The 26,266-nt window shown below is 42.4% G+C and overlaps 1 protein-coding gene across 3 annotated transcripts in view; it reads right to left on the reverse strand.

Moving 5' to 3' along the window:
* LOC111865411 (UNC93-like protein) overlaps positions 1-26,266 on the reverse strand; it is a 139,991-nt gene that overhangs the window by 16,807 nt on the left and 96,918 nt on the right. For all 3 annotated transcript variants that reach the window (XM_033751812.1, XM_023853420.2, XM_023853421.2), the window contains exons 3-4: positions 18,123-18,342; positions 7,572-7,734 (exon numbers count right to left, since the gene is read on the reverse strand). In XM_033751812.1, the coding sequence (XP_033607703.1) occupies positions 7,572-7,734; positions 18,123-18,342 (383 nt within the window). The remainder of the gene's footprint in view (positions 1-7,571; positions 7,735-18,122; positions 18,343-26,266) is intronic.

Below are 26,266 nucleotides of genomic sequence, written 5' to 3' on the forward strand. Positions count from 1 at the left end.
AATAAGGGCCAAGGGAAAACAGTTTAACGAGAAAGTAACAATTTATGGTCTCACCTAGCATTATTAAGAAAATGTAAAGCTATCCCTGTAACAGGCCGTGAAGGCCCATAGGGGTGTGATATGTTGAGGCTCCCACATTTTCTAGACAATCATCTCACAGATGGCGGTAAGACTGTCAGCCTTACGCGCCGGCCGCCCTTTACCCTCCAGGAAGATCCCTGGTACTCATTTCTGTTAGAGGCTGACTCGACCCCATTGCCATAGTGCGGCTGGATTGATTAGGTCAACTGAAAAGTCCATTTGCCTCATCGAGAATTGAACCCGCGACCTTCCAACTTTTAACGTAGTTCCTCAACCAACTACGCTACCGCGTGCTCCCACCTAACATTATTAGGTGTAAAACCAAAGAGGATGAGCTGGACATCTATACATATGGGTTCTACTGCAGCCACCTTAATCCAGTCCACACACTCATATATCCTATTAAATGTATTTAAATTGTATTGTGATATTATCTTGTCATTTAAGTCATGCAAGTGATATTTTCCTTTCGGATTGTCCGAATAGAATCAGGCACCGTACACATATGTATCCCTCCCAATCGAACGTCCTTGATTTCATAATCTCAATAACAATTCGTGATAACATGTACACCAATATGGAGAGAATAAATTCTGGCCTTCTTAAGAAACAAATTATGGTATATCACGAAAAGGAAAGAGAGATGTCGTCAGACCAAGGGAGAGTCGGAGATGAAGTTCCGAGCAAACTTCCTCTACCCAATCCCTGACATTATTATTGTTATTATAATGAAAGACTAATTAAATTCAGCTAGAGATTTTTATTAGGCTTCTTTGTTCTCTCATAATTTTATTGTTCTTTGTTTATTCGCTAAAGAGGCTGGGAATTTCCCATAACAGAAATGCGCCATTATTTAAGTTGTGCGTTCGCACTTTCTGTACAGAACATATTGACTACTGTTACAACGGCAATAAACTTCTGCTTCTGACGTATGGGTTTCTGTAACCTTCAGGAAACCACAGAGTGTTCCAGTTGTGGAGTATTGCTGGAGTTCCTCACATTCAGATTGCTGTTGTCAAGACATGTTTTCTCGGGGTGGGGTGAGACTGAGTCCACTTGGTACGTCGGCCACTAACTGGCATGATGTATCAGCCCCGGGTGATAGATGATGAGTGTGGAGCAGTCGGTGGAATGAGAATTGGTAGGGGAAACCGAAATACTAGGAGAAAACCTACCGGATTGCCACTTCTTCCTCCAAAAATCCCACATGAGCTGACATAGGCTCGAACATGGGCCACCGCAGTGGGAAGCCGGCGACTAACCGCCTGAGCTATGGCACGGTCTCATTTTTTGTTAGATTTCGTATTTAAGCTCAAGGCTGTTTCCCCATTTGCTAAGAACCTTCTCTCTCAGTATCTTAGCATTTGAGACGAAATTAACGAAAATGAAAGCGCAATTAAAATTTGGAATTAGTGGTTTTGTCTTCAGAGCTTATATCTCCGTCGTTATTTCTTTCGTTATGAGAGCTTATATTATTTGACATCCCTGGATCGAATTAGAGCTTATTTACTTTTTATTGTGAGTATTCGCCAACACCGCCGCCTGTCGGCGAAGTTAGTGCCAACTTTTGTGGATAGAGGGTGTCGCATGGTCAGCGCAACGAATCCCCACGGCCGTTAATTTGCGGTTTTCTAGACCGGAGCCGCTATTACCTTGAAATAGCTCCTGAGTTATCCTCAAAGTTTGGTGGACCCCGTTCCAGACCCACCACTTCTTAGAAAATGTTGTAGCGCCGGAAATCGAACCCGGGACCTCTGGATCTGTAGCCAGGAACTCTGACCACTAGACCACAGAGGAGGTCTTGTTAATACTTCTCAGGCTATTTATTTTGATCTTATAATTTTCTTAGACATGTAAGTAAAATTAGAACGTCATCAAATGGCTTGACTTTTTGATATAGAAAAGACTACGAACTATTGGAACTTTTCTGAACACTGTTCCAATGCCTTTTACCTGGGCAGAGCCACCGATCTTGGAGAAACTTATTCATAACTAAAATTCTGGAATGTCGTAAGAATCTTTGTCTGCGGTAGGGTTGTTTTTAACAGAAAGAGAGACGCAGCAGAGCAGCGCTGTATGTGAATATACAGCAGTTTATGTAAAATAAAGAAAAACTGGCTTAAAGAACTGCCGATCCTTCTAAAATAATTTTGAACACAATTGTAGTATATCATCTACAAATACTCCTGTATCATACTGTTTTATGTCTTTCTATGAGAGAATGTCAGTCCGTTATCTTACTAGGAAACTGAGAACGACATTTGAGCCATAGTATTTCTGTAAATTATGCATTTAAGGGTCATTTTCATATATCTGTCAGATTTTAATAGCCACATTTAATATACAGTTACGTAATTCTATTTTGATAGTCAAGATTCTGTTCTGTTATTCCCATTGTCACGACACGGCGCTCAGTAAGAGTATAAAAGATAAACAGTGATAGGTTACAAAGGACCTAGGACCTTGAAAGTAATCCTGCGTGATAGTTGGATAAGTGGGCGTGTGCGAATCCACTCTTTGTTCCTCTACAGTCGAGGACACACGCTGTTGCGTCACAGAACATAATCTTACCGTGCAAATGGATTTGTCATAAATCAGATAAATATATGAGCTAGAATTTACAATTTTATATACCGTCCACAATGCAACATTATCAAGATTTAAAATTAAATCCTTTTTAAAATCCGTCACTGCTGTACATGTTTCAACCTACTTGGGCGATCCACTGATCCACAGCACCAAACGATAAAATTGGCTGCCTTCACGTACATTGGAAAATGCACGGAAAGGGTCACAAGGGTCTTTAAAGCAACACCAATAAAACCCGCATTCAGAACATGGAACACAATACAGAACATAATCAAACAATACTCACAAACAAATAAGAACAAAATTGGCATATACCAAATGAAATGCCTTGATTGCATATTGAAATACATAGGACCAACAGGTAGAACATTTCACATTAAATATAAAGAACATATAATTAGAAGTAATAATGACAATTCCGGATATTCAAATCATATATTGAACACATGTGGCATAATAACAGACACAATGGACGTCATAAAAATAGAGAAAAAGAAAACATTTGAACACACTAGAAGAATAACATATACTCGTATATCAAATTATTAAAGGCAGATTATACATGAATGACACATACATCGATATGTATAACTTTATATTTGAAACACTACACCAGACAGCAGCACACTTGCCCCAATCCCCTATATAAAACAGAACCAGTTCCCCAACACAATCATTATATCCACACTGCACTGTAGATAGGCAACAGGCATTCCGAAAGTAAGCACGCATTAAACCGTGTTAACAATATACAGCTTAAAGGCATCCGATGAAAAGAAAATACTAACACAGTTTGACATTACACATTACAGAGACAATACATGTGGCATGGAAGGAGGAACTGATTGACGTCGTTTAGAAACATTATAACCGGTTGCAGTAGTGCGGAAGGCACAGCAGCCCCCCCCCCCGANACTGAAGGAGCTGGCTTTTATATGTGGAGTGAGGATTGGTTAGTAGTTGCCAGGTATTTCGTTCAGCACCCTTCGCCAAAATTATTAGAGCAATGAAATAAAAGATGAGGCGGACGGAACATTGGAGAAATGAGAAATGCGTACAAAAATTTAGTCGGAAATCCTGAAGGAAAAAGACGACTTGGAGCAATGTTCCCTCTTAGCCGGGGATGCAAATGGCCAAGTAACTGTGTCTTCTAAGCAACAGTTTGGTTGGCTTAGGAGAACCCTGGCGGGGGAAGAGATTTTTGAAAAAGGTCTATAACAGGCATTACATTTGTAAGCCCCCCAAAATAAAAAAAAATATTGTATTTTAGTTTTTTTTCAATTTTATGCTTGTTAATATAAATTGAGTATATGCTGAACTAATATAAGTGTGCGGGACACTCTGACTCATGTGCGGGAGTGCGATAGCCGCTGCGCGCGCAGCTTGAGGGAATATCGCTTGGGATGCGTATGACGGATTTATAATATTAAAATGGAACTTGCATAAATAGGGTGTGTGAATGTTGATTAAATTAATCTGGCTCAAGCTAGGATACAATTATAGATTTGTCACCAGAGAAATGGTTTATTTCGTTATATTTATTAACAATTGCAATTGTCTACATGCCGCAGTTTGTATAAGAATAGTACTTCGCTGCTGTGTGGCAGAAGTGTCATTTGGCTACCAAGGTCACCGGATTTGACACAGTGTTTTTGTTGGGATTATGTAAAGAGTATAGGTTAAGCGAAACAGGAAGTTAGAGGACACATGTATTCTGAGCTCCCAAGCATTTATCTGTAGATAAAATCTGTCATCCACAAAAGAGAATATAGTAATTTGTTCTAATAGCAATTCTTGAGGATCTGAGATTCATGAAAAACGTAATGAACATTGTTCTGGCACAGCAAAAGTCTGTATTAAGTCATGGCGTGTTACAGCGAATAGTCAGTACATATTGCCATATAGTGGATCATTTATCTCTTATATCGTTTGTATTCTGTAGGTGTTACAGAAAGTGGGCAGTAAAGGTAAAGCTATCCCTGTAACAGACCATGGACGCCCATAAGGTTGTGAGACGTTGAGACGTCGAGGCTCCCACATTATCTAGACAATCGGCTCACAGATGGCAATAAAGCTGTCAGCCTTACGCGACTGCCGTCCTATACTCCCCAAGAAGATCCCTGATACTCATTTCTGTTAGAGGCTTAGCCGATCCCAGTACCATAGTACGGCTGGAAGGAGTACGTCAATTGAAAAAATCCACCTCATCGGGACTTGAACCGGCGATCTTCCGGCTTGTAACATAGTTCCTCAACCAACTACGCTACCGCGTGGAAGGTGAGCAGTACAGAGACAAAATAGATTCATCAGACATTTATAGACTTAATAGGGAGACTCAACAGAGACGTAGGTTTGCTGTGGGGCTTGTATATTGAACTTTAAGGAAATTTAACTGGGTCAATCAAGACGTAGAAATAAACTTAGTAACTTAAATACAGAGCCTGTTACGGTAGCCGAGCGGTCTAGTTAGTTAGTTATTGGTGAGGGTGGGTTTCCCCATGCACTTAGACCAGTATTGGTCCATTGTGCTTCCCTCTATGGTATTCTACCAGTCTCTATACCCTACCGATATTGGTGTGTACNACGAGTCATTAGGTGGAAACGTTACCTCTAGACTACGGAGGCCGCTTGCTGAGCGGTCTAAGGCATGCACTGTCTTCGCTCGCTTGGAAACCGGGATCGTGGGTTCGAATCCCACTCAAGGCATGGAAGTTTACTTTGTGTGTGTGCGTTTTTCTGTGTTTGTGTACAGATAGAGGCCTTGAGGCGAGCTGATCACCCGCCAAAGGAGTCCTACCGAATGTGTAAGGTCTAGAAAAACCGAAGTGAACGGAGAAATTCATGGAGGTAGGCCTAGGCCCACTGGGGCTGTAGTGCCAAAGAAAAAAAATCTTAAATATAGATGCAAACGGTTGATATCGACCTGGATCTTAATGAAATAAAGCATGAAGGTGCTGATTTGATTCACCTGGCTCAGAATAGAGATGAATAACTAAACTGCGTGGCCTGTAGTCCACAAGCGAACTACACCGACCGAGCGACCGCCGCTTGTCGGCGAAGTTAGTGCCAATTTTAGCGGAAAGAGGGTATCTCGTGGTCAGCGCAACTGATCCTCACAGCCGGTAATCTCGATTTTCTAGACTGGAGCTGCTGTTTCCTTGAAATAGCTCCTCAGTTATCCTCACGAGGCTGAGTGGACCCCGTTCCAGACCCACTACTTCTCAGAAAATCTGGTAGCGCTGGGAATCAAACTCGGGACCTCTGGATCTGTAGCCGGGAACTCTGACCACTATATCACATTTTGGTCAGAGATGAATAACAGGAAATGAGTCTTCATGTCCTATAAAAGCTGGTTATTTATTTGACTAGATCTTATGAAGGAGGACTGCTGCATTGAATTAGTAAATATCGTTTAAGAAGATATTCGCCAGGTTCAAATTATAGGCCTGTAGTAATTTAATGGCTTGTGGTCAGTATTTTGTAGTTTTGTATTTAAGCATTCTGTTGCATTAATATATTTTTGTACTCATATTGCCGTCTTAAATAAAACTTATTATCTGTTTACCCTTCTTCACTATATGTTTCGGTCGCATACGGCCATCATCAGGTGTTGTCTATCTTCCTAAAATTGTTGCACTGTATGTAAGAAAATATGTATCCTAATTAAAGTAAAATAACCTTGAATTAAAACTAATTAACCTCTTAATGTTTTTCGCCATTGCTATCGTCGTCCATTCATATAAAATATATTTGCTTGAGTATTTCTCGTCGTTGGATTTACTGACGCTGCATTCCCTTTGCGGCGTTGGTATTTTGCGTATTGTGCATTTCGTAAGGATATCGTGATGTAGTGCTCTTGTAAGTGTTACGTAGGTTTTTCCATGCTGCTATGTTGTTAAGTGCGCTTGCATGTGTAGATATTACGTAGTCTCGCTGTAAAGTGAACCTTATGGAGAATCGAAGCAAATTATGTGACTGGAAGTGAAGGCAACATATCACCTACAGATATGCATGGATCATACTAATTAATGGGGGATAGAAACGGAGATTCATGTAGGAGTTAATGAGGATGACGGCATGGCAAAGAGACAAACACAGACAAAGAAACAGCGTCCGCTCTAGTCTCTTACAGAAGTTGAGATGTTGGCATGTTCAGTAGTGAGGCCTTTTTGTGCGTCAGGACTCAGACATCAGTATTAAGGAACATCACCAGTGCACGTTATCGACAAGTTGACGTCATGTCAACTTGAGAAGATGTGATAAGACGCACACGTGCAGACTCGAGTCTGAATCACGAATGAAGCAAGACTGCGTCTTTTGTCTCATGTCTTGATGCTTGTCTTGACGCAGTTGGTGTGCGGTCGTCCTAAGGTAGACCGCACACCGGTATGCGTCAAGACGTGTAACAGTCAAGACAATGTCTGCGACATGACGCAAAGAAGGTAGCACAGTTGAAACAAATGAGATCATGAAAACCGCCGCACACCAGTCTGAGTCATGATGCTGACGTCGGCTTGATGCTGACGAATCACGAATGAAGCAAGACTGCGTCTTTTGTCTCATGTCTTGATGCTTGTCTTGACGCAGTTGGTGTGCGGTCGTCCTAAGGTAGACCGCACACCGGTATGCGTCAAGACGTGTAACAGTCAAGACAATGTCTGCGACATGACGCAAAGAAGGTAGCACAGTTGAAACAAATGAGATCATGAAAACCGCCGCACACCAGTCTGAGTCATGATGCTGACGTCGGCTTGATGCTGACGAATCACGAATGAAGCAAGACTGCGTCTTTTGTCTCATGGCTTGATGCTTGTGTTGACGCAGTTGGTGTGCGGCCACCCAAACATGCATGAGAGAACTTGCTGATAGATCTAGCCTACTGTACATGTTGCTGCTCTTACCTGAGTGAAGTCTGCCCCAATGAATGCTTGTTCCATGCCAATCCATACAGTTATTGGAATCAGCAGCTGCTGATTGGGTTTCTTCAGATGATATGCTGTTGCTGATAGCAGCTGTATGCCACTGAGCTCGGTGCCGTCATTCCGACGCTGTTTCTCACCGTATCTAAATACAGAGAAATTAAATTTATGGTGGATACTGTGGAATTTTTTCTCAAAGCAAGAACTGTGAAGCTCCATAAACGGCCGTTGCTAGAGAACGGCTCTGAAACAACGTTAGATTCTAAGCAACGGCCGTGAAGCAGACAACGAAACGACGGCTGTTGATAGGCAGCATATTGTTAATAAGCAAGAATAGTTGGCCGTTGCTAAGGCACGGCACGGTAAACACGTTCCCGTGGAAACAACATACGTGAATTAACGGTATTGTCTGCACGGGCCATGACTACGAGTTATAAGAGGACAACTGGGACAATCAACTCGGTTCTGTAGGGGAGTCTGTGAAGAAAGGGACCAGTTATCAGAGCCGCCGTGCAGAAAGGACTTCAGACCGGAAACAGAGGAATAGTCACTGTTAGAAACCGTTATCGGGGAACGGCTGGTGAAAACAGAGCAGGCTGTAAAAGACTTGGGTGTTCTGTGGTGATTTATAAAGTTTAGACATCAGCGATAGCGCTGTAATTACTTGTAGTTCCGGGCCGTGGGTATAAGTGGTCAATAAATCCAATATCCAATCCAAAACCCCGTCGAGAGCCACACTTATTCTAACATGTGACAATACATTTCAATTGTTAACAGTGAATTTAATCGGTAGACGCTAATTAATCTGTCTTAAATACGTACATAGATTTAGGATGTGTCGAATTCCGATAGTAATCAGTACATTGAAAAATAGCTGTAGTTATTCGCACCAAAGTGTAACATGGTTTCGCATTGCACAGTTGGCCAGACTACGAAATGCTGTATAAGTGATAGGGACCCTGCGGTGTGTCTGTACAAGACGCAATTAAATCCTGGTTCCTAAATTGTGCCTTGCGAACTCTTGGTGGTAATATTTGGTAACGACTTTTCTTATATGCCAATGATTGATCATCTGCATGAGGTAGAGTCCTTTCTGGAAAACTGACAGTTGCCTACTGTCACGGAAGTTGTAGTTTTATGTGTTCACGAATCCTCCACTTGACTCCTTTCTTTGAGATCACTTTTAATGTAGCCTTCGATATATGCCATGGTCTCGCAGTTTGTCTTCGCTGCAGGTTTTCCTACAAAAATGTTGTACTCATTTATAACTTTTCTTGTACGTATTATGTGTCTTGTGCACCTCGTCCTCCTTTACTTCATCAACCTAATAATCGAATGCAGAATATGGATTATGAAAGTATTATTTTGTACTTTTATCAGTCCTCCTGTTACTTCCTGTACTTAAATATACACATTTGCATCAAATCTTTGATCTTATACTCTTTGCCAGTATTACTTTAAGCGTGTCGCCCCCTCATCATAAATATCTCTGTGTCCCTTCTAAATTCAGCCGTTACGGATGCACAGTGGGAATGTTTAAGAGAGCGATAATTAACTTATAGGGGTACGCGGTAGCGTAGTTGGTTGAGGCACTGTGCTACAAGCCAGAAGGTCACGGATTCGTTTCTCAATGTCATTGATTTTTTCAATTTACCTAATCCTTCCAGCCGCACTATGGCTCTGGGATCGACTTAGCCCCTAACAGAAATGAGTATCAGGAATCTTCCTGGGGGTAAAGGGCGGCCTGCGCGTAAGGCCGACAGCATCACCGCCATCTGTGAGCCGGTTGTCAAGAAAATGTGGGACCCTCGACATCTCACAACCCCATGGGCCTCTATGGCCTGTTACAGGGACAAATTTAACTCTTTTTTTTTATAATGAGACTATTGACGGCGTCTGGAGATACACCAAGCGAGAAACTGAGGAGAAACGTAAAATTTCAGACGACTTATCATATTCTTCTAAGAAAAGTTCGGGAAGTGTCACATTTTGGGAACCACTTCCGTAGAGGCAACGGCACTGTTAGTGGATTGCGTGATTTTTTGACATATATAGGTACAATGACGTCTAGTGCTACGCTGTAATTGCAATATACTGTTCTCATTACACCGATTGGTACAAGTTATAATTACAGTGATTTTAATGGTAATTAGAGACACATGGGCTCTCCGACCACGGTGTGTTATAAAAAAAGTCAACGATTGCTTTCAGTCGTTAATACGGAAAAGGTATGCTTTCCTCAGCACGTCTTAGCAGATAGATGAAGGAGTGGAGGTATAGCTCCAGGCATTTTCAACCTCGGCACTTCATGACGTTGGATGGTTAGCTTCTTGACCCTTCGCTGTAGCTCTGGAAGAAAACCCCTTGTTCCCATTTGATACTAACTTGGTGACCTCCACAGCCAGTTTGGATATGGTGATGAAGAACTAAAACATTGCCTCTACTGGGAACATAACCCCGGTCTTCCAGCTCTTATCCAGCCACTTTATTGGCCGAGCTCCCCGCGATCACATCAGTTGTAGTTATAAACACTTTACAAATAACGCTTGCTTTTAACAGCTGTCACTGACGAGGTGTGTCAACAGTTCTATTTTGAAATTTTCTGAAGAAGTTCTGTGTCATTTTTATAAATGTATCCTGACAGTGGGAAATTTCCGCATGAGCTTTGGAATGATATTATGTGACTATCGCACTAATTAGTCTTAGTCTTATGTGTTTTCTTAGCAGTGAATATTTCTTAATTCTAATATATGCACAAGTTTCCCAGTCCTTTTTCTCTGTAGTTTATAGAAACCGAAAGTTCATGATCGTGTTCACAAGTCATGTTCCGAAGCAGACGGCTCCAGTCCGCACTCTCACATCACATTTCTCTAGGATTCATTCTCATATTCTCCCGTATGAACATACATTTCCTTACGTGTCTCTTCCGGTTTATTTGTTTCTATTATTTTGATGACAAGCAGTAGCATAGTTGGTTTAGGCACTATGCTACAAGCCGGATGGTCGCGGGTTCGCTTCCCGGTCAGTTCATTGGATTTTTTTTAATTCATCTAACTCTTCCAGCCGCAATAAGGCCCTGGGATCGACTCAGCCTCTAACAAAAATGAGTACCAAGATTCTTCCGGGGGGTAAAGTGCGGCTGGCGAGTAAGGCTGACAACCTCACCCCATATGTGAGTCGATTTGTCTAGAAAATGTTGGAGCCTGGACGTCTTACAACCTTATGGCTCATCACGGCCTGTTACAAGGATGGCTTTACCTTTTACCTTTTATGTTACTTAATTTTATTATTTCTTTTATTTATGTCGATGGAACTTCTAGGATAGGGATATGAACCTGAAAATTATAACATTTCAAGCCGTTTGTGGAACACATGCCAGCACACTGAATGGGAAATCAAGAACGAGGCGCGAAGCTAAGGTTTTGCTTCCTTATGGCTGGACCTTTCTTGCTGCGTGGCAATGAAGCATGGACAGTCACTGACAGAGATAACAGCAGATCACAGGCAACAGAAGAAACTTTCTGACAGTAGTCAAAAGAAGTACAAGACAGGATCATTTAAAAAACGAAGACATTGGAAAGGAATTAGGTGTGGGGTCAATAATGCAAAACGTATGAAACTACAGAAAGAGCTGGAAATCACTTATGCAAAGAATTCCGGACGAAAGAGTACCGAAGCAAATGATGAAATACTAGCCAAGTGGATGACCGCCTCGAGTAAAAGGAGGATGGAAATGTGAGGCGGGAACAGACTTAATCTCATCCATGCAGGAAGAAGAATAGGACTTCACTTTGTTATTTTTTGTCGTCTTATGCCTTTTAGCGTGGGGCACGCGTTAGCGTAGTTGGTTGAGGGGCTATGCTACAAGCCGGAAGGTCGCGGGTTCAAGTCCCGATGAGGCATTTTGATTTTTTTCAATTGACCTAATCCTTCCCGCCCCACTATGGCCCTGGGGTCGACTCAGCTTCTAACAGAAATGAGTACCAGGAATTAATTAATTTTCCTGGGGAGTAAAGGCGGCCGGCGCGTAAGGCTAACAACCTTACCGCCATTTATGAGCCGATTGTCTAGATAATGTGGGATCCTCAACATCTCACAACCCTATGGGCGTTCACGGCCTGTTACAGGAATAGCTTTACTTTACTTTTACTTATGCCTTTTAGCGACATCATGTTAACTTCATGGGGTATATGAAATGAATATAAAAAAAGTTTGACACTTCTTTGCAAGGCATATTCCTACATTTTCGAGCAAGTGACTGATGAAATCCACGATAAACTTCATTTGGGATTGTCGGTAGTCCTGGCGACATTCGAGATGGTTACCTCCCGGATATATTAAAAGTCTTCAGCCAAGGCTTTATTCCGTTATTTTCAAACAAGAGACTGAGGAAATCCACGATAAACTTTATTCGGGATGGTCGGTAGTCCTGGCGACTTTCGAAATGGCTACATCCCAGATACAGGCAAAGTCTTCATCATCATTTCTGCATCAACCTCCTCCGCAGATGGATTCACCGGATCGACTTCTTTGCAGTGACTCTTCTGTGTGTAATCCAATGGCCGATCTTTTAGTTTCATACGCGGATACACGCTTCGTTGCCTCATTCGTTTTTCCCCTTTTAATATTGTGTTGATTAACAAGAAAGTTGCAGTGAACGGAACTGAAGTCACAATTTTTATGTCGGAAAACACCCAAAGGGGTTTTCCTCCATGTATTTTTCACTGTTTATTATTTGTCTTCTAGTCACGGATTCACGCATTACTAATTGTAGCATGACTGGACAAAATAACTGTCACATAGGAGCAATTATGTGCGCCTTCTTAGACGGAAGGTTAGGTCTCCTCAGACAACACCATTTTGAATGGACCTGGGCGCCATTTTGTTCACGGTTGTTATAATTCGCTTTTACAATATAGGAATTTATTCTTGTGGAAACTTAGGTGGATCAAGGTCGCATGTGCAGTACGATTTAAAATATTGGCAACGAAATCACATGAGAATATATCATTTTCTGTGTTTAACAAGAGAAATAAGAACTCGTGATTTCATCTACGGCAAATAATTGCCGCTTTTTAAGCGAATCGGAGCAATATTCGATGAATAAACTCAACATATCTGTTAGAAGTATCAAAAGAGAAGCGACGTGGAACTTTTATTAGAACAATCCTCTTTATTATACGTCTTACAATTATGCCTCTAATATTATTAATATGTAATTTCATTATAATATTAGAGACATAATTATATAATTTTTAGTTATTCCCACTAACTAAATACCGTGCCTATAAGATCCTGCCACTGGTCTTTATTCTGGTCGAGACTGACTGAGTCGGACACCCTCACACATTTATTTTTCAAGACCCATTTTAAAATTATCCTCCTATATACCCCTCGCGGCGACTTGAAGCACAGAGCAAGTTGGTATAGCAACAGGCGTGACCAGAGCGGTTTGAACGGCTGTTGTACTGCGATGTGGAAAGCAAATGGAAAAACTACCACATATCACTTTTCCTGGATAGTCTCTTTCCAAAAACAGAGATACCGTATATGCGAGATGTTTCCTCTGGAGACAAAACAAACCGGAGGGGCTGATAGAAGTGACCAGAAGACGAGGAAGAAGATGTAAGAAGATGCTGGATGACCTTTGGGGACAGAAGAGGATACTTTTATTTGAAGGAGAAAGCTCTAGATCGCATTAAGTGGAGGAACTGTTTTGGAAGAGACTGTGAACCTGTCGTCTTGACAGATTACTGATGAATGGATGAAATGAATACCCCTCGGTCTTCAAGCGGCCCCTTCGTCCTCTGTCTCATGGATAGCTCATGTCCCGTCCCTTTTGTTCTCTTTGCACTGATCGCTTTAATAATATATGTTAAAGATTTGTCTCTGTTTCTAATTCATGTTCGTATAGCCTTGATAATCTTAATCTTCAAGGAGTGAATCCTGTTGTATGCCATACCATTAAGATCAATAAGCTCATTATACACAGTAAATGTGAATGAGATTTCGGTAGTTGTTGTGTAGAGACGGAGAAAGCAATAAAGAAATATGATAATTTTATATAGCGAAAGGCTTAAGTCACACTACAATGGCAGAATGTATTGTTCTGTTCTTTATGGGGGCAGAACAGTACGTCTTTATCGCTGCCAACTCGGAATTTAACAAGATGTAAATTGTTTAATCACGATTACGGTAATTGCTGTTCTTGGGAATTACGCGAGTCTCTACTGATGTACTTCAAAGATATTTGCAAGCCGAAGTTGGGACCTTCGTTCCACTCTGTACTTGTGACAAAAAGTAATGTAGTCCTTCACAGTTATGAGAATGTTATGTAACTCACGCGCAGTTCTCACGAGTGAAATATTGTCCACGTTTTTGTCATTTGTTTTGAAGGGGAGAAAAAACTTGGAAACATCGGATATAGTTAATTGTTATTGTTTGAGTTATTCGAATCGTACAAGGATGAAGCATGAGTTGTAAATTTTGTTCTTAGGATAAGTAAGACTTTTATGAAGTAAAATGACCGAAGTTTCTTAAAAATATCACCTTTCGTCGATATTAAATGTACCCACTTTAGTTCTATAAGCTCAGTACCGGAGTGAAAACTTCAATTTGTATCTTTTTCAGAATATGACCTTGTTTGCTATGATGCTATGTGGTCTGTAGATTGATGGCGACGTTTCTGAGGGACATCTTGCCTCCATCTTTACGGTTGACATATGCAGTATGTGTCAAAATCCATGTGGCTTTGAGACAGACCCTCAGCCAGCGTGTACATGTTGGTGTCGATCCCCCTTTTTTTGGGCCTATTATCATATTTCAAGTCTCAAGTTTCAATCATAATTGTCTTGAGGCTCCCTCTTGCCCCAGAGGAAGACTCTGCCCATTTTGAGATGCCCCAATACTTGTCAGCTATACAACATACACATTTCGTTATAATGATCACAAAGCTTTGAAATTTAGGTCGTGGGGTGTATGTGTAAGGAAGCCCTCGGTTTCCGAATTTCATTCGCCTGCGACATATGTTGCATGAACTATGTAAGTTCCATACATCAGGTTAACTGCATGTTCATTAAGGTGGGGTTTCCAGTGGAACTCAGGAAAACATGTATGACTTTGTGTATGTATTCGTTGCCGCGGGAACGTGTTTACCGAGCCGTTGCCAAGCAACGATATGGGAGATACACATACAGACAAAGACAGCAAGGTGATCTTCGTTGCCGCTGGAACGTGTTTACTGAGCCGTTGCCAAGTAACGATATGGGGGATACACGTACAGACACAGACAGCAAGGTGATCTTCGTTGCCGCTGGAACGTGTTTACTGAGCCGTTGCCAAGTAACGATATGGGGGATACACGTACAGACACAGACAGCAAGGTGATCTTATAAACCTATTTTTATTTTTTCAAAGTAGAGAATTAGGCTAAGACGAGCCGGGATTGCTCAGTCGGTAAAGTGACTAAGCTGCGGCCTGAAAGGCCAAGGAGGCGAGGTTGTATTCCCGTGAAGGGCAAGAAATTTTATCTTCTCCATAACGTCCAGACCGGATAATGGGTACCGGGTCGGTTTTCTCGGGGTAACATGGCAGGGGCGTGAAGGGACTCCTTGCCTCCATAGTGCCGAGGTTAAGAATGGTTGAGCTGTACCTCCAATCCTCTATACATCTTCATGGCCTGGTATCTCAGGTATAACTTTACCTTTACGTTACGTACATATACAAATATACGAGGCTTCTGTACGTCCAGGCATTGTGCTGCAGATTCGAGTTGCTATGCTGCAAGTAAGTACAACGGCAGCTGTGCAGGGAGGGCAGTCGGTTGTGTTATGTAAGCAGGCTGAGGCAAGTAATCACTATACACACGGGAAGAAGAGAGGAAATGGAGCTCGTTCCGGACCAATAGGAACGACGAGCACGAAAGCTCCCATTTTCAAGGTCATGATGTTCTGCGAATTGATTTCACATTTTTTACGCAGTTGGATATGCCTGCTAGTCCTCGTGTCTTTATGACATAAACACGTTGAAGTCGTCGTTAACGTCAGCTCTGAAGTCAATGAATTGTAGTTTATAGGCCGGTTATAGATGTCTGGGACCGCCTCTGTGGTCTAGTGGTCAGAGTTCCTGGCTACGGACCCTGAGTTCACGGGTTCGATTCCCGGCGCTATCAGATTTTCTGAGTAATGGGTCTGGAACGGGGTCCACCAGCCTCGTGAGGATAACTGAGGAGCTATTTCAAGGAAATTGCGGCTCCGGTCCATAAAACCGAAATTAACGGCCGTGGGGATTCATTGCGCTGACCACGCGACATCCTCTATCATCTAAACGTTGGCACTAACTTCGTCGACAAGCGACAGTCGCTCGGTCGGTATAGTTCGCTTGCGGACTACAGGCGACGGAGTTTTTTTTTATAGATGTCTGTGGCAGTTGAAATATAAATTGCTATACAATATTTATGCTCTCCGTAGCGAACTGTAACAATTCACTTCATTCTCAGCTGTCTTGATGATTAGTTAAATTTGGTTCTGTAATTACGCGCACCGTAAATTAAAATATAAAATTCTCTAAGTTTGCCTGTAGTTTTATATGGGTATGAAACTATGTCTCCAGTAGTAAGGATGTTTGAGAACAGGGTGCTGAGGAGAATGTTCGGACCGAAAAGATTGAAATAATACGATGTTGAAGAAAATGGCATGATAAGGAGCTTTACAACTTGTACTCCTCGACAAATATAATCAGAATGATCACGTCAAAGTGTACGAGATGGGCGAGGCATGTAGTATGCATAAAAAGAAGAGTGATGCATGTAGATGTTTGGTGGGAAGGCCAGAAGAGGCCACTAGGAAGACTTAGACGTAGGTGAGAAGACAATATCAAAATCAATTTTTGAGAAATAGGGTTGGGTGTTATGGACTGGATTGATCTACCTTAAGATAGGGACCAGTGGGGGGCTCTTGTGAATATGGTAATGAACCTTCGGATTCCATAGAATATTAGGAAATTATTGACTAGCTGAGCGACTGGCGGCTTCTCAAGAACAGATCAGCTCCATGGAGTTAGTCTAGCACTACCCTGTGGTCAGATGTCTGGTAACGAGTTCATAGTCTCAGTATTCAATGAAAATGGATGCTCAACGCTTCGGCCGAATTAATCCCTTTAATCTCTATGAAGGAACACGAATCTATCGTCTAGTCTTCAAGTACATTTGTAACAGAGTTTTAATTTAAGAAATGTAATCCTGTGTTCAGACACCTCTATCCTTCTGACCATCTCATAAATACATATGTTTGAGTTCTCCTTGCTTTGTTTGAGGACCGACAGCAACAAACCAGGAGAATGCGCACTTGCATGTTACGTGCTGGCAGACGGCGTTTAGGTTATACATTTCAAATAGTTGCGCGGCTATAGAGAACTCATTTAAGGAGCTAAGTAACTCAGTAATCACCGCCAAGGAAAGGAGTCCGTCTTGATAATTTTGTAGTCTTCTAACCAATCAAGAAACTCCTAGATTTTTATTGAATTAGAAAATTCACTACTATGATCGCAAGACCTGGACTCAGCCGATTTCATCAAGCCCATATCATCTCATCATGATCCATCTTAATAATAGTCTTCCATCTTCCACCAGGTCTCCCAAGTGGTTCTTTTCTTTCATGTTATTTTCCGAATGAAGTCTTGTGCCAATTCCTCATATCTACCGCTCGTTCTAGTGACCCGGCTTCTCATCCTCTTTAATTGATCACCCTAATATCGTACAGACACTCTTTGGTGAAGAGTGCAGTGAAGTTCATCACCATGCAATTTTCTCCATCCTGTTCATAGAAGAATTTTTCTATCTTATGAACATTTAGACACAATCAGGAAATCTTACATATAATTTAATATAATTATTCAGGGGGTAGAACTCAGTATAATCCAGAATGATTCAAAGATTTGCGGTTGTGACGTTTCATGGTGCAACACATACGTGGTCTGACAATAAAGTTCGCGAACTCATCGCGGTAAACGCGCTACACAACTCATTGCTGAATGTCACTATGATCGCCTTCAAAGTACTCCCCTTTGGAAGCTATGCACCAATTCCAGCTCCTGGTCCACGTTTCAAAACGATTTTGGAACTGGTTTTGTGGAATTGCCTTCAGATCTCCTGATGTCATCAAAATGCCTTCCTTTCAATATTTGCTTTATCTTCGGGAACCGAAAAAAGTCACTGGGGGCTAGATCCGTTGAATAGGGAGGGTGTTCCAGCACAGTTATTTGTTTACTAGGTAAAAACTCCCTCACAGACAGTGCTCTAATTCAAGCTCGGACATTCTCGTGACGAACCACCAAAACACACTCAGACAATAATAGTCGCCACTCAGAAAGAGACTGCCATAGATCAACAACAGCACAGCTGTGAAAGACTGATATGCCATCGTTGTCAAACTATCCTGGGGTTTCTGTCCACTGCTGCTACGGAAAGAAGACAGTGGCGATTTCTCGAACTTTATTGTCAGACCTTGCTGCTATGCTGAGAAGAGTCGATCTAACCTGGACAGGGGGTCCACAAAGAGGGCGACCACGCCGGTTGCCACCAGGACGCAACACAGATAGATGCTGCTGATCTCATAGATCTCTGAATCCGGTGGCCGCTCCAAGTTGTCGTTTCCTGTGCTCGTTACCATACAGAAGCTGGAGCCACACTTTTCCAAGAAGTCTTCTGGCTGTGAAGTATTTTTGGATCCACCTCCCCCTTCGCCAGACGACAGAACTGTGGGATTGGAACAGAGAATTGCATGTCAGTGATCACTGTCAGGTACACAGTAATGCAACTGTATAAATATAATTGTGAACGGGGGGGGGGCGAATGTGTAATTAGGAATTTTTTTTTTTCCATTGGCGCTATAGCCCTCATTTGGGCCTAGGCCTACCTCCATGAAACCCTCCGTTTCACTTCGGTTTTACTAGATCTTAGACATACGGTTGGACTCCTGGGCGGGTGATCAGCTCGTCGCAAGGCCTCTACCTGTACACAAACACAGAAAAACGCACATAAACATCCATGCCCTGAGTGGGATTCGAACCCACGATCCCCGCTTCCGAGCAAGCGAAGACAGTACATGCCTTAGGCCGCTCGGCTACCGTGACCGGCCAATTAGGATTTTTTTTTTCCTTGGCACTACAGCCCCAGTGGGCCTAGGCCTGCCTCCATGAACTTCCGTTCACTTCGGTTTTTCTAGATCTTACACATACGGTAGGACTCCTTGGGCGAGTGGTCAGCTCGTCGCGAGGCCTCTACCTGTAGACAAATAGAGAAAAACGCACACAAACATCCATGCCCTGAGTGGGATTCGAACCCACGATCCCGGCTTCCGAGCAAGCGGAGACAATACATACCTTAGACCACTCGGCTACCGTGACCGACTAATTAGGAAATTTACTCCTCATATATTTTCTGGCCGTGTCACAGGATTTGACGAACTGTGGTCCGTGGTGGTAATAACACAGCCATTATTAATAATATGTCGTTTATATTACTGTATGGTGGCACGCGGTAGCTTAGTTGGTTGAAGCACTGTGCTACAAGCCGGAAGGTTGAGGGCTCGAGTCCCGATGAGGTGTATTTTTTTTTTCAATTGATGAAATCCTTCCAGCCGCATTATGGCTCTGGCGTTGACTCAGCATCTAACAGAAATGAGTACCAGGAATCTTCCTGGGGATTAAAGGCCGGCCGGAGCGTAAGGCTGACAACCTTATCGCCGTCTGTGAGACGATTTTCTAGATAATGTGGGAGCCTCGACGTCTCACAACACTATGGGCCTCCATGGCCTCTTATAGCGATAGCTTATTACTGTGTAATTTTCCATACATAATGCAGAGAAAGCATTTTTGCCTAGAGCTAACTGTCTTGGTTTGTATTTGGTAGCAGATGACTTCGAATATTGGCTGGGATTCTAACTGAGGTTTTCTTATAGGATTTTAGATTCTCACACAGGTTTTTATGAAGAGTACTATGTTCTGAGATATAACGTCGTGGTACTCCATTGAAAGTCGATAGATATTTCGGAAGAACTCATCACCTCCATTTTCGATTAGAATAAGCCGAGAAAGATAATAGCGTGAAAGCAGGTGGCAAGCCGACGACCCCGAATATGGAGGCGATATTTTTCTCCGAAACTTTGGTTGACTTTCAACGGACTATACGGCGTTATATCCCAGAAGATAGTACTGTTTTTTTTTTCGTCAGTTCCTCCAGGAAAATGCCAGGATATTACCTTGATTAAACCATGGCCGATTCCCTTCGAATCCTTTCGAATTCATCATTCATTCATTATCTTGTCTTCAAGTGTTATACGATATCAGTAATGAAAACATTGTTAAATAACTTACGGGGAAATAGGTAAGAATGAGGAGAGTGATATAAATTCGAGTTTTGGGATCCCTACTACACAGTACCTAAGCCTGTTATTTCCTTATGACATGCCTGCATTTCATATGAGGGATTTGAATGGGCTTCATTCTAGATTCTGTTTGTCATATTGCCCTCAGATGATCAACCACACGTGAGTGAATCCTAGCTTAACAAATTATTTTTGCAATTATTATGCAGTTATTGTACGAGTCTATTCTAGTCAGTGCGATTAACTTATAGCTATTTAACAATTTATGAACTACATAATTTTTCCCCCAGTCACTTCGAAATAGATACGTTTTGCCACCTGGTAAAAATAATTTCCTATCCCCGTCCTCTGACAAACTCATACAGCTTCAAATGAAGCTACAAATTAAAATTTAATTTCAAACCAATTATTAGGTTTCTATGAGAATTGAATAACTTACGGCATTGACTATGAAGGGAAGACGGGATAGCGACTGACTACTGGCTGGACGACCGAGGGGTCGAGGTTCAAGTCTTGGTAATTTCAAGAATTTTTCTTAACGTCGTCCAGACCTGCACTGGGGCCCACCCAGCCTCATATCCAGTGGGTACCGGGGACTCTTTCCGCAGGGGTAAAGTTGCCGGGGCGTTAAACTGGCCACTTACCTCCAAGTAGTGCCGCGATCATGAAAATATGGATCTACACGTTCACTCTCCCATACGCCTTCATGGCTTAGTGCTTAATTAGTTAAGTACAGGGAAAGAGCAAAGAAATTGACTATAAAGAGTCCTGCCTTGCTGGATGTGGCGCCGTGTACTACGATATTTCACTGACTTCGGAGGAATGTAGTGCCTCCATCTTCAGTTTCGAAGTGTAAGCCATGCAACTTAGCAGCAAACAGAATAAAAACACGCTCTCTCTGTGCTCTGCTTGTTAATGTGATCCATGTAAATGCGTAACAAAGGGTAGAGCATGTTAACCTAAAAAGGGAAACTAATTTTAAACACGTGCAGTTGATTTTTAAGTTGCCATGATACTTGCATGCGGTCGTGACGTGCACCGAAGAGCAGTAGGCCTGCCTTGCAACGCATTGCCACAACCCACAACCATGACCCATTTTAATGACAAATAACATTATCCACTGAGCAGGAAGGAGTTCACATGTTGGAATATATATCCACGTAACCTTGTTGCAAACTTCCAACCCAGTATGCGGGTCATTTATGGTAACTGCGAAAACTCACGTACTAAAGGCTGGCTTTGACAGTGGCTAACCAACTTACCATTTTACAGGGACCCATGCATTACTTTACTGATTTCAATTATTTGCTCTTCATGTTGAAACTTATCATATAATAGGCCGCGCCATAGCTCAAGCGGTTAGTCGCTGGCTTCTCACCGCTGCGTCCCGGGTTCGATCCCGGGTCTTGTCAAGTGGGATTTGTGGTGGATAAAGTGGCGCTGGGGCAGGTTTTCTCCGAGTACTTCGGTTTCCCCTGCCAATCTTCATTCCACCAATTGCTCCACAATCACCCTCACATATCATCTGGGGCTGGTACAATAGGCCAGAAGTGGCCGCAGTACAAGGGACTTAGTCCCACCCCACTAGCAATAAAAAAATCATATAATAAGCCAGGATAGCTCAGTCGGCTGGACGACCGGGGTTCGATCTTGACACGGGTAAAATTTTCGTGATCTCCACAACGTCCAGGCCAGCCCAGCCCTTTTTCCCATCCAGCCTCCCATCCATTGGGCAACGGGAATCTCTTTCCTATCCAGCCTCCCATCCATTGGGCAACGGGAACGGGCATGTTATATCTAGAGGCAAGGATGACTTTCATTGCATACTTTAATTTATCCAGTCTATATTTGTCTCTAGCCGGTCACTGTAGCCGAGCGGTCTGAGGCATGAACTGTCTTCGCTCGCTCACAAGCTGGGATCGTGAGTTCGAACCACCCACAAGGCATGGCTGTTTGGTGTGTATACATTTATTTTGTGTTTGTGTTGTCCTGTGTTTAGGTAGAGACCTTTCGATGAGCTGATCACCCGTTCAAGGGGTCCTACCGTTTGTAAAAATGATCATAAACAGAAATCAGCCCTATGCTCCAAAGTGGGAGCAAGGGGAAAGAACAAAAAGTATTTGTTCCTATATAACGCATTTTTGTGAGTGATTATTATATAAGTAATGCTCTGAGGTATCGATAGAAACCCGTTTAAATATACCATCCAGAAATTTGACTGGAAGACCTCAATCAGGATAACTGGTCCCAGTCGGGAATCGAGCTAAATATTTCCATAAAACAACTTAGACTAAATGCTACAGAGCTAACTCCAATCCCATACGCGGAATCCAAACATTAGTGAGTCTTTTAAGCCTGGTCAATTTATTTCAGTTATATAGTGTTATAAAATGTTAAGCCTATGATGAAACTAAGAATACTTGTGTAGGCCCAGTAATTTTACTTCCAAGAAACTCAAGTGTTCGAGTAGTCGGTCGACTTTAATTATAAATTCAAGAAAACAATTTCCATACCCATAGGCCTATAGGCTTACACAATACACATATATATATTTACATATTTTAATTACTTAAATGGCTGTGCCATAGCTCAAGCGGCTAGTCGCTGACTTCCCACCTCGGCGGCCCGGGTTAGAGCCCGGTCAAGTGGGATTTGTGGTGGACAAAGTGGGACTGGGGCGGGTTTTCTCCGTTTACCCTGCCAAACTTCATTCCTCCAAATTCTCCATCCAGCCGGTCACGGTATCCGAGTAGTCTAAGGCGTGCACTGTCTTCGCTCGCTCGGAAGCCGGGATCGTGGGTTCGAATCCCACTCAGGGCATGGATGTTTGTGTACAGGTAGAGGCCTTGCGACGAGCTGACCACTCGCCCAAGGAGTCCTGCCGTATGTCTAAGATCTAGAAAAACCGATGTGAACGGAGAAGTTCATGGAGGTAGGCCTAGGCCCACTGGGGCTTTAGTGCCAAGGAAAAAAAAATCTCCATCATCATAATCACCCGGGGCAGGTAAAATAGGCCAATCAGTGGCCGACGCGCCGAGTGGACTCAGCTGTACTCCGCCCCCCACTCATCATCATCATCATCAGTAATCTGTCAAGACGACAGGTCCACAGTCTCTTTCAAAACAATTCCTCCACTTAATGCGATCTAGAGCTTTCTCCTTCAAATGACAGTATCCTCTTCTGTCCCCAAGGTCATCCAGCATCTTCTTACGTCTTCTTCCTCGTCTTCTTGTCACTTCTATCCGCCCATCTATCTTTCCTTCGATAGCTTCTTTTAGAAGGCAGTTTCTGCGTAAAACATGACCAATCCAATTAGCCTTCCGTTTTCTTATTTCATGTAGGATATTCCTCTGCTCACTGACTCTAATTAACACTTCTTCATTTCTCACATAATCGGTCCAACTGATCTTCTCCATTCTTCTCCAACACCACATTTCGAAACTTTCCAGATGTTTCTGATCTACTGCCCTAAGTGTCCATGTTTCAGCCCCATACAGAGCTATGCTCCAAATGTAGCATTTCACTAGTTTCTTCCTCAAATTTAAGTCCAATTTGCTGGTAAAAAGATTCTTCTTCTTGCTAAATGCAGCTTTTGCCATGGCAATCCTGGATTTAATTTCACAAGTACACCTTCCATCATCTGTTAACAAGCTACCCAAATATTTAAAACATTTCACATTCTCCACTTGTTTTTGGTCTATCTTTATTGTGACTGGGGTTGGTTGTCTCGAAATTTTCATTACTTTTGTTTTCTCCACATTCATTTCCATGCCATAGCACCTTCCAATTTCAATTAGTCTATCAATCATGCCCTGTAGCACAGTTTCTTCCTTAGCCATTAACACAAGGTCATCTGCATATTTCACAGTTTGAATAATTTGCCCTCCTACTTTGAAGTCACCGAGCCCATCCAGAGCTTCCTTGGTAAGGCATTCGCTGTACAAGTTGAACAGAATTGGTGATAAACAGCATCCTTGTCGAACTCCTCTTCCAATCTGCACACTTCCTGTCTCCCCCCTGTCCAGTCGTACTCTAACTTTCTGATCCATGTACAATTTGCTAATCAATCTTCTTTCATGCCAATCGATACCTGTTTCTTTCAGGATCTGCATTAATTTGGTCCAGTTTACCCGGTCAAATGCCTTCTGCCAGTCTATGAAGCAAACACACAGTTCTTCATCTATCTCCAAAGTTCGTTCCGCTATAATTCTCATCATCCCAATTGCATCCCTGGTTCCTTTTCCTCTTCTAAATCCAAACTGATCTTCTCCAAGTACATCCTCTATTTTCCTTTCAATTCTTCTTTTAAGTATCTTTGCTATTATCTTTGCTGTATGTGCAATAAGACTTATTGTGCGATGGTCGCTGCATTTTGTAGCTTTTATCTTTTTCTTTAAGGCAATCATTGTAACTTCTGTAAAGTCCTTGGGCCACTCTCCACTTTCATATATGGTGTTCATTAGTTTTGTCAGTGTTTTCAAACCACCTTCTCCCAGTAACTTGAGCACATCTCCAGGTACATCATCATCTCCTGTAGCCTTTCCCTTCCTCATTTCCTTGATAGCTTTTTCCACCTCACTTTGTAAAATATATGGTCCTTTCTCGTCTGTATCTACTTCTTCTTCCGGTTCAACTTCTAAGGTTTCTGGCCGATTAGGTCGATCATATAGTTCTGAAATATAATTTTCCCAAATTTTCAGCACTTGCCTCTGATCTGCCCCCCACTATGCGAAATTTAAAAAAAAAATAATTACTTAAATTGTTAAAGCTCTAGTCAGATTATATTTTCCGAGTATATTAGGTTTTATTTTAAATTTCGTATTGTAAGTAGAATACTTCTTAAGTGCATCGTTCTCATTTCTCCGCGTCTGGGCTGGTTGCTGTGAGAATAAAGCTGGTATATGCTCGTATAATTCATAGAATGAGTAGGTACTGGTAAAGGCCGGCAGTAAATTACAGCTCTGCTCAGGGGAGTCCAACCTCTTCTCTCATCAAAGAAGGGGCCCCAAATTTAAAACACGCAGATGTGTGGGAAATATGGTCAGATCAAGAAAGATGAAATAGAGCATGTAGCACGAATGGAAGAGAGGAGGAATGCATATAGGATGTTGGTGTAAAAATCTGATAGAAAGAGACCACTGGGAAGACCAAGGCGTAGGTGGGTGACAATATTAAAATGGATCATAGGGATATAGGATGGGATGGATCGGATTGATGTCGCTCGTGATAGGGACCAGTGGAGGGCTCTTGTGAACACGATAATGAACCTTCGGGTTTCATAAAATGCTGGGAAGTTCTTGAGGAGCTGCACAGTCGGCGGCTTCTCAAGAAGGGCTCAGCTCCATGAGTGAGTGATGAGTGAGGTGTGTGGGAAATAATAAAAATCTTTGCCATGGATCCCTATGGGGCCCAAAACCAAGAATGAGTAATCAAGTCAGAGTGAATCAGTGAGAAGCAGCTGAGTCACTCTCCAGTTGAGGTGGAATGACCAGTAGCACTCAGACCCTTCATCTGGTCGAACTTGAGGCCCCATTTCAAAAAACGCAAAAGTCTTAAAAGAGCAGAAAGTATGATCATGGGTCCCGACGGAGTTCGAATTTAAGATTGATCATGCTGACGAGGACCAGTAGAAATTTATTGCTCTCCTTTATATCCTTAGCTGTTTCGCAACAATTTATTACATGAAGCTCCTATGCTGCTCCTCGTCGGTAAATCATAGGAAATATATCTCGCCTTCCACTTTTCTTCAGTCAACAAGAATGTTTCGTTACCGTAATCAGCAATTTCACCGTTTAAGTGTAGATTATTCCATGAAACAAACTGGGCCAAGAACGAACGCTTTCCCTGGTCATTAATATGTCACACTCTGGCAGGAAACATTGCAAGGATATGAAGTTCTCCTGCAGTTTGCGTATGAGACAAAAACTGATTTTTATTTGTACGTTTTTTTCTGTGCCAACATAATGGTAACATTTGGGCCATAATTCTCAACATGTAAAATATAACAGAATACGAGTATAATGCATCTGTTGGACTGCTGCAGGATGTAGTTTACAGTATCGATACACGGTCTGTAGGCCTGTGCTCAGGCGTGTATACGAACCATTTTGTTCACTGGCCGTGACTTCGGCTTCCTCTGATTATCAGAGCTATTCATAAATAATGTATACGTGTTCCGGTATAATCTTTAGTACTCTTGTCTTTTGTCTAGTCTGAAAGAGGACTCACGTTAAGTTCTGCGCCCAGCTTAAGCCGGTATTTGGGAGTTCTGCCGATCTCAGTGGCCGAGTGGTC

This window comes from Cryptotermes secundus, unplaced genomic scaffold, assembly GCF_002891405.2.
Source record: "Cryptotermes secundus unplaced genomic scaffold, Csec_1.0 scaffold295, whole genome shotgun sequence".
Lineage (NCBI taxonomy): Eukaryota > Metazoa > Arthropoda > Insecta > Blattodea > Kalotermitidae > Cryptotermes > Cryptotermes secundus.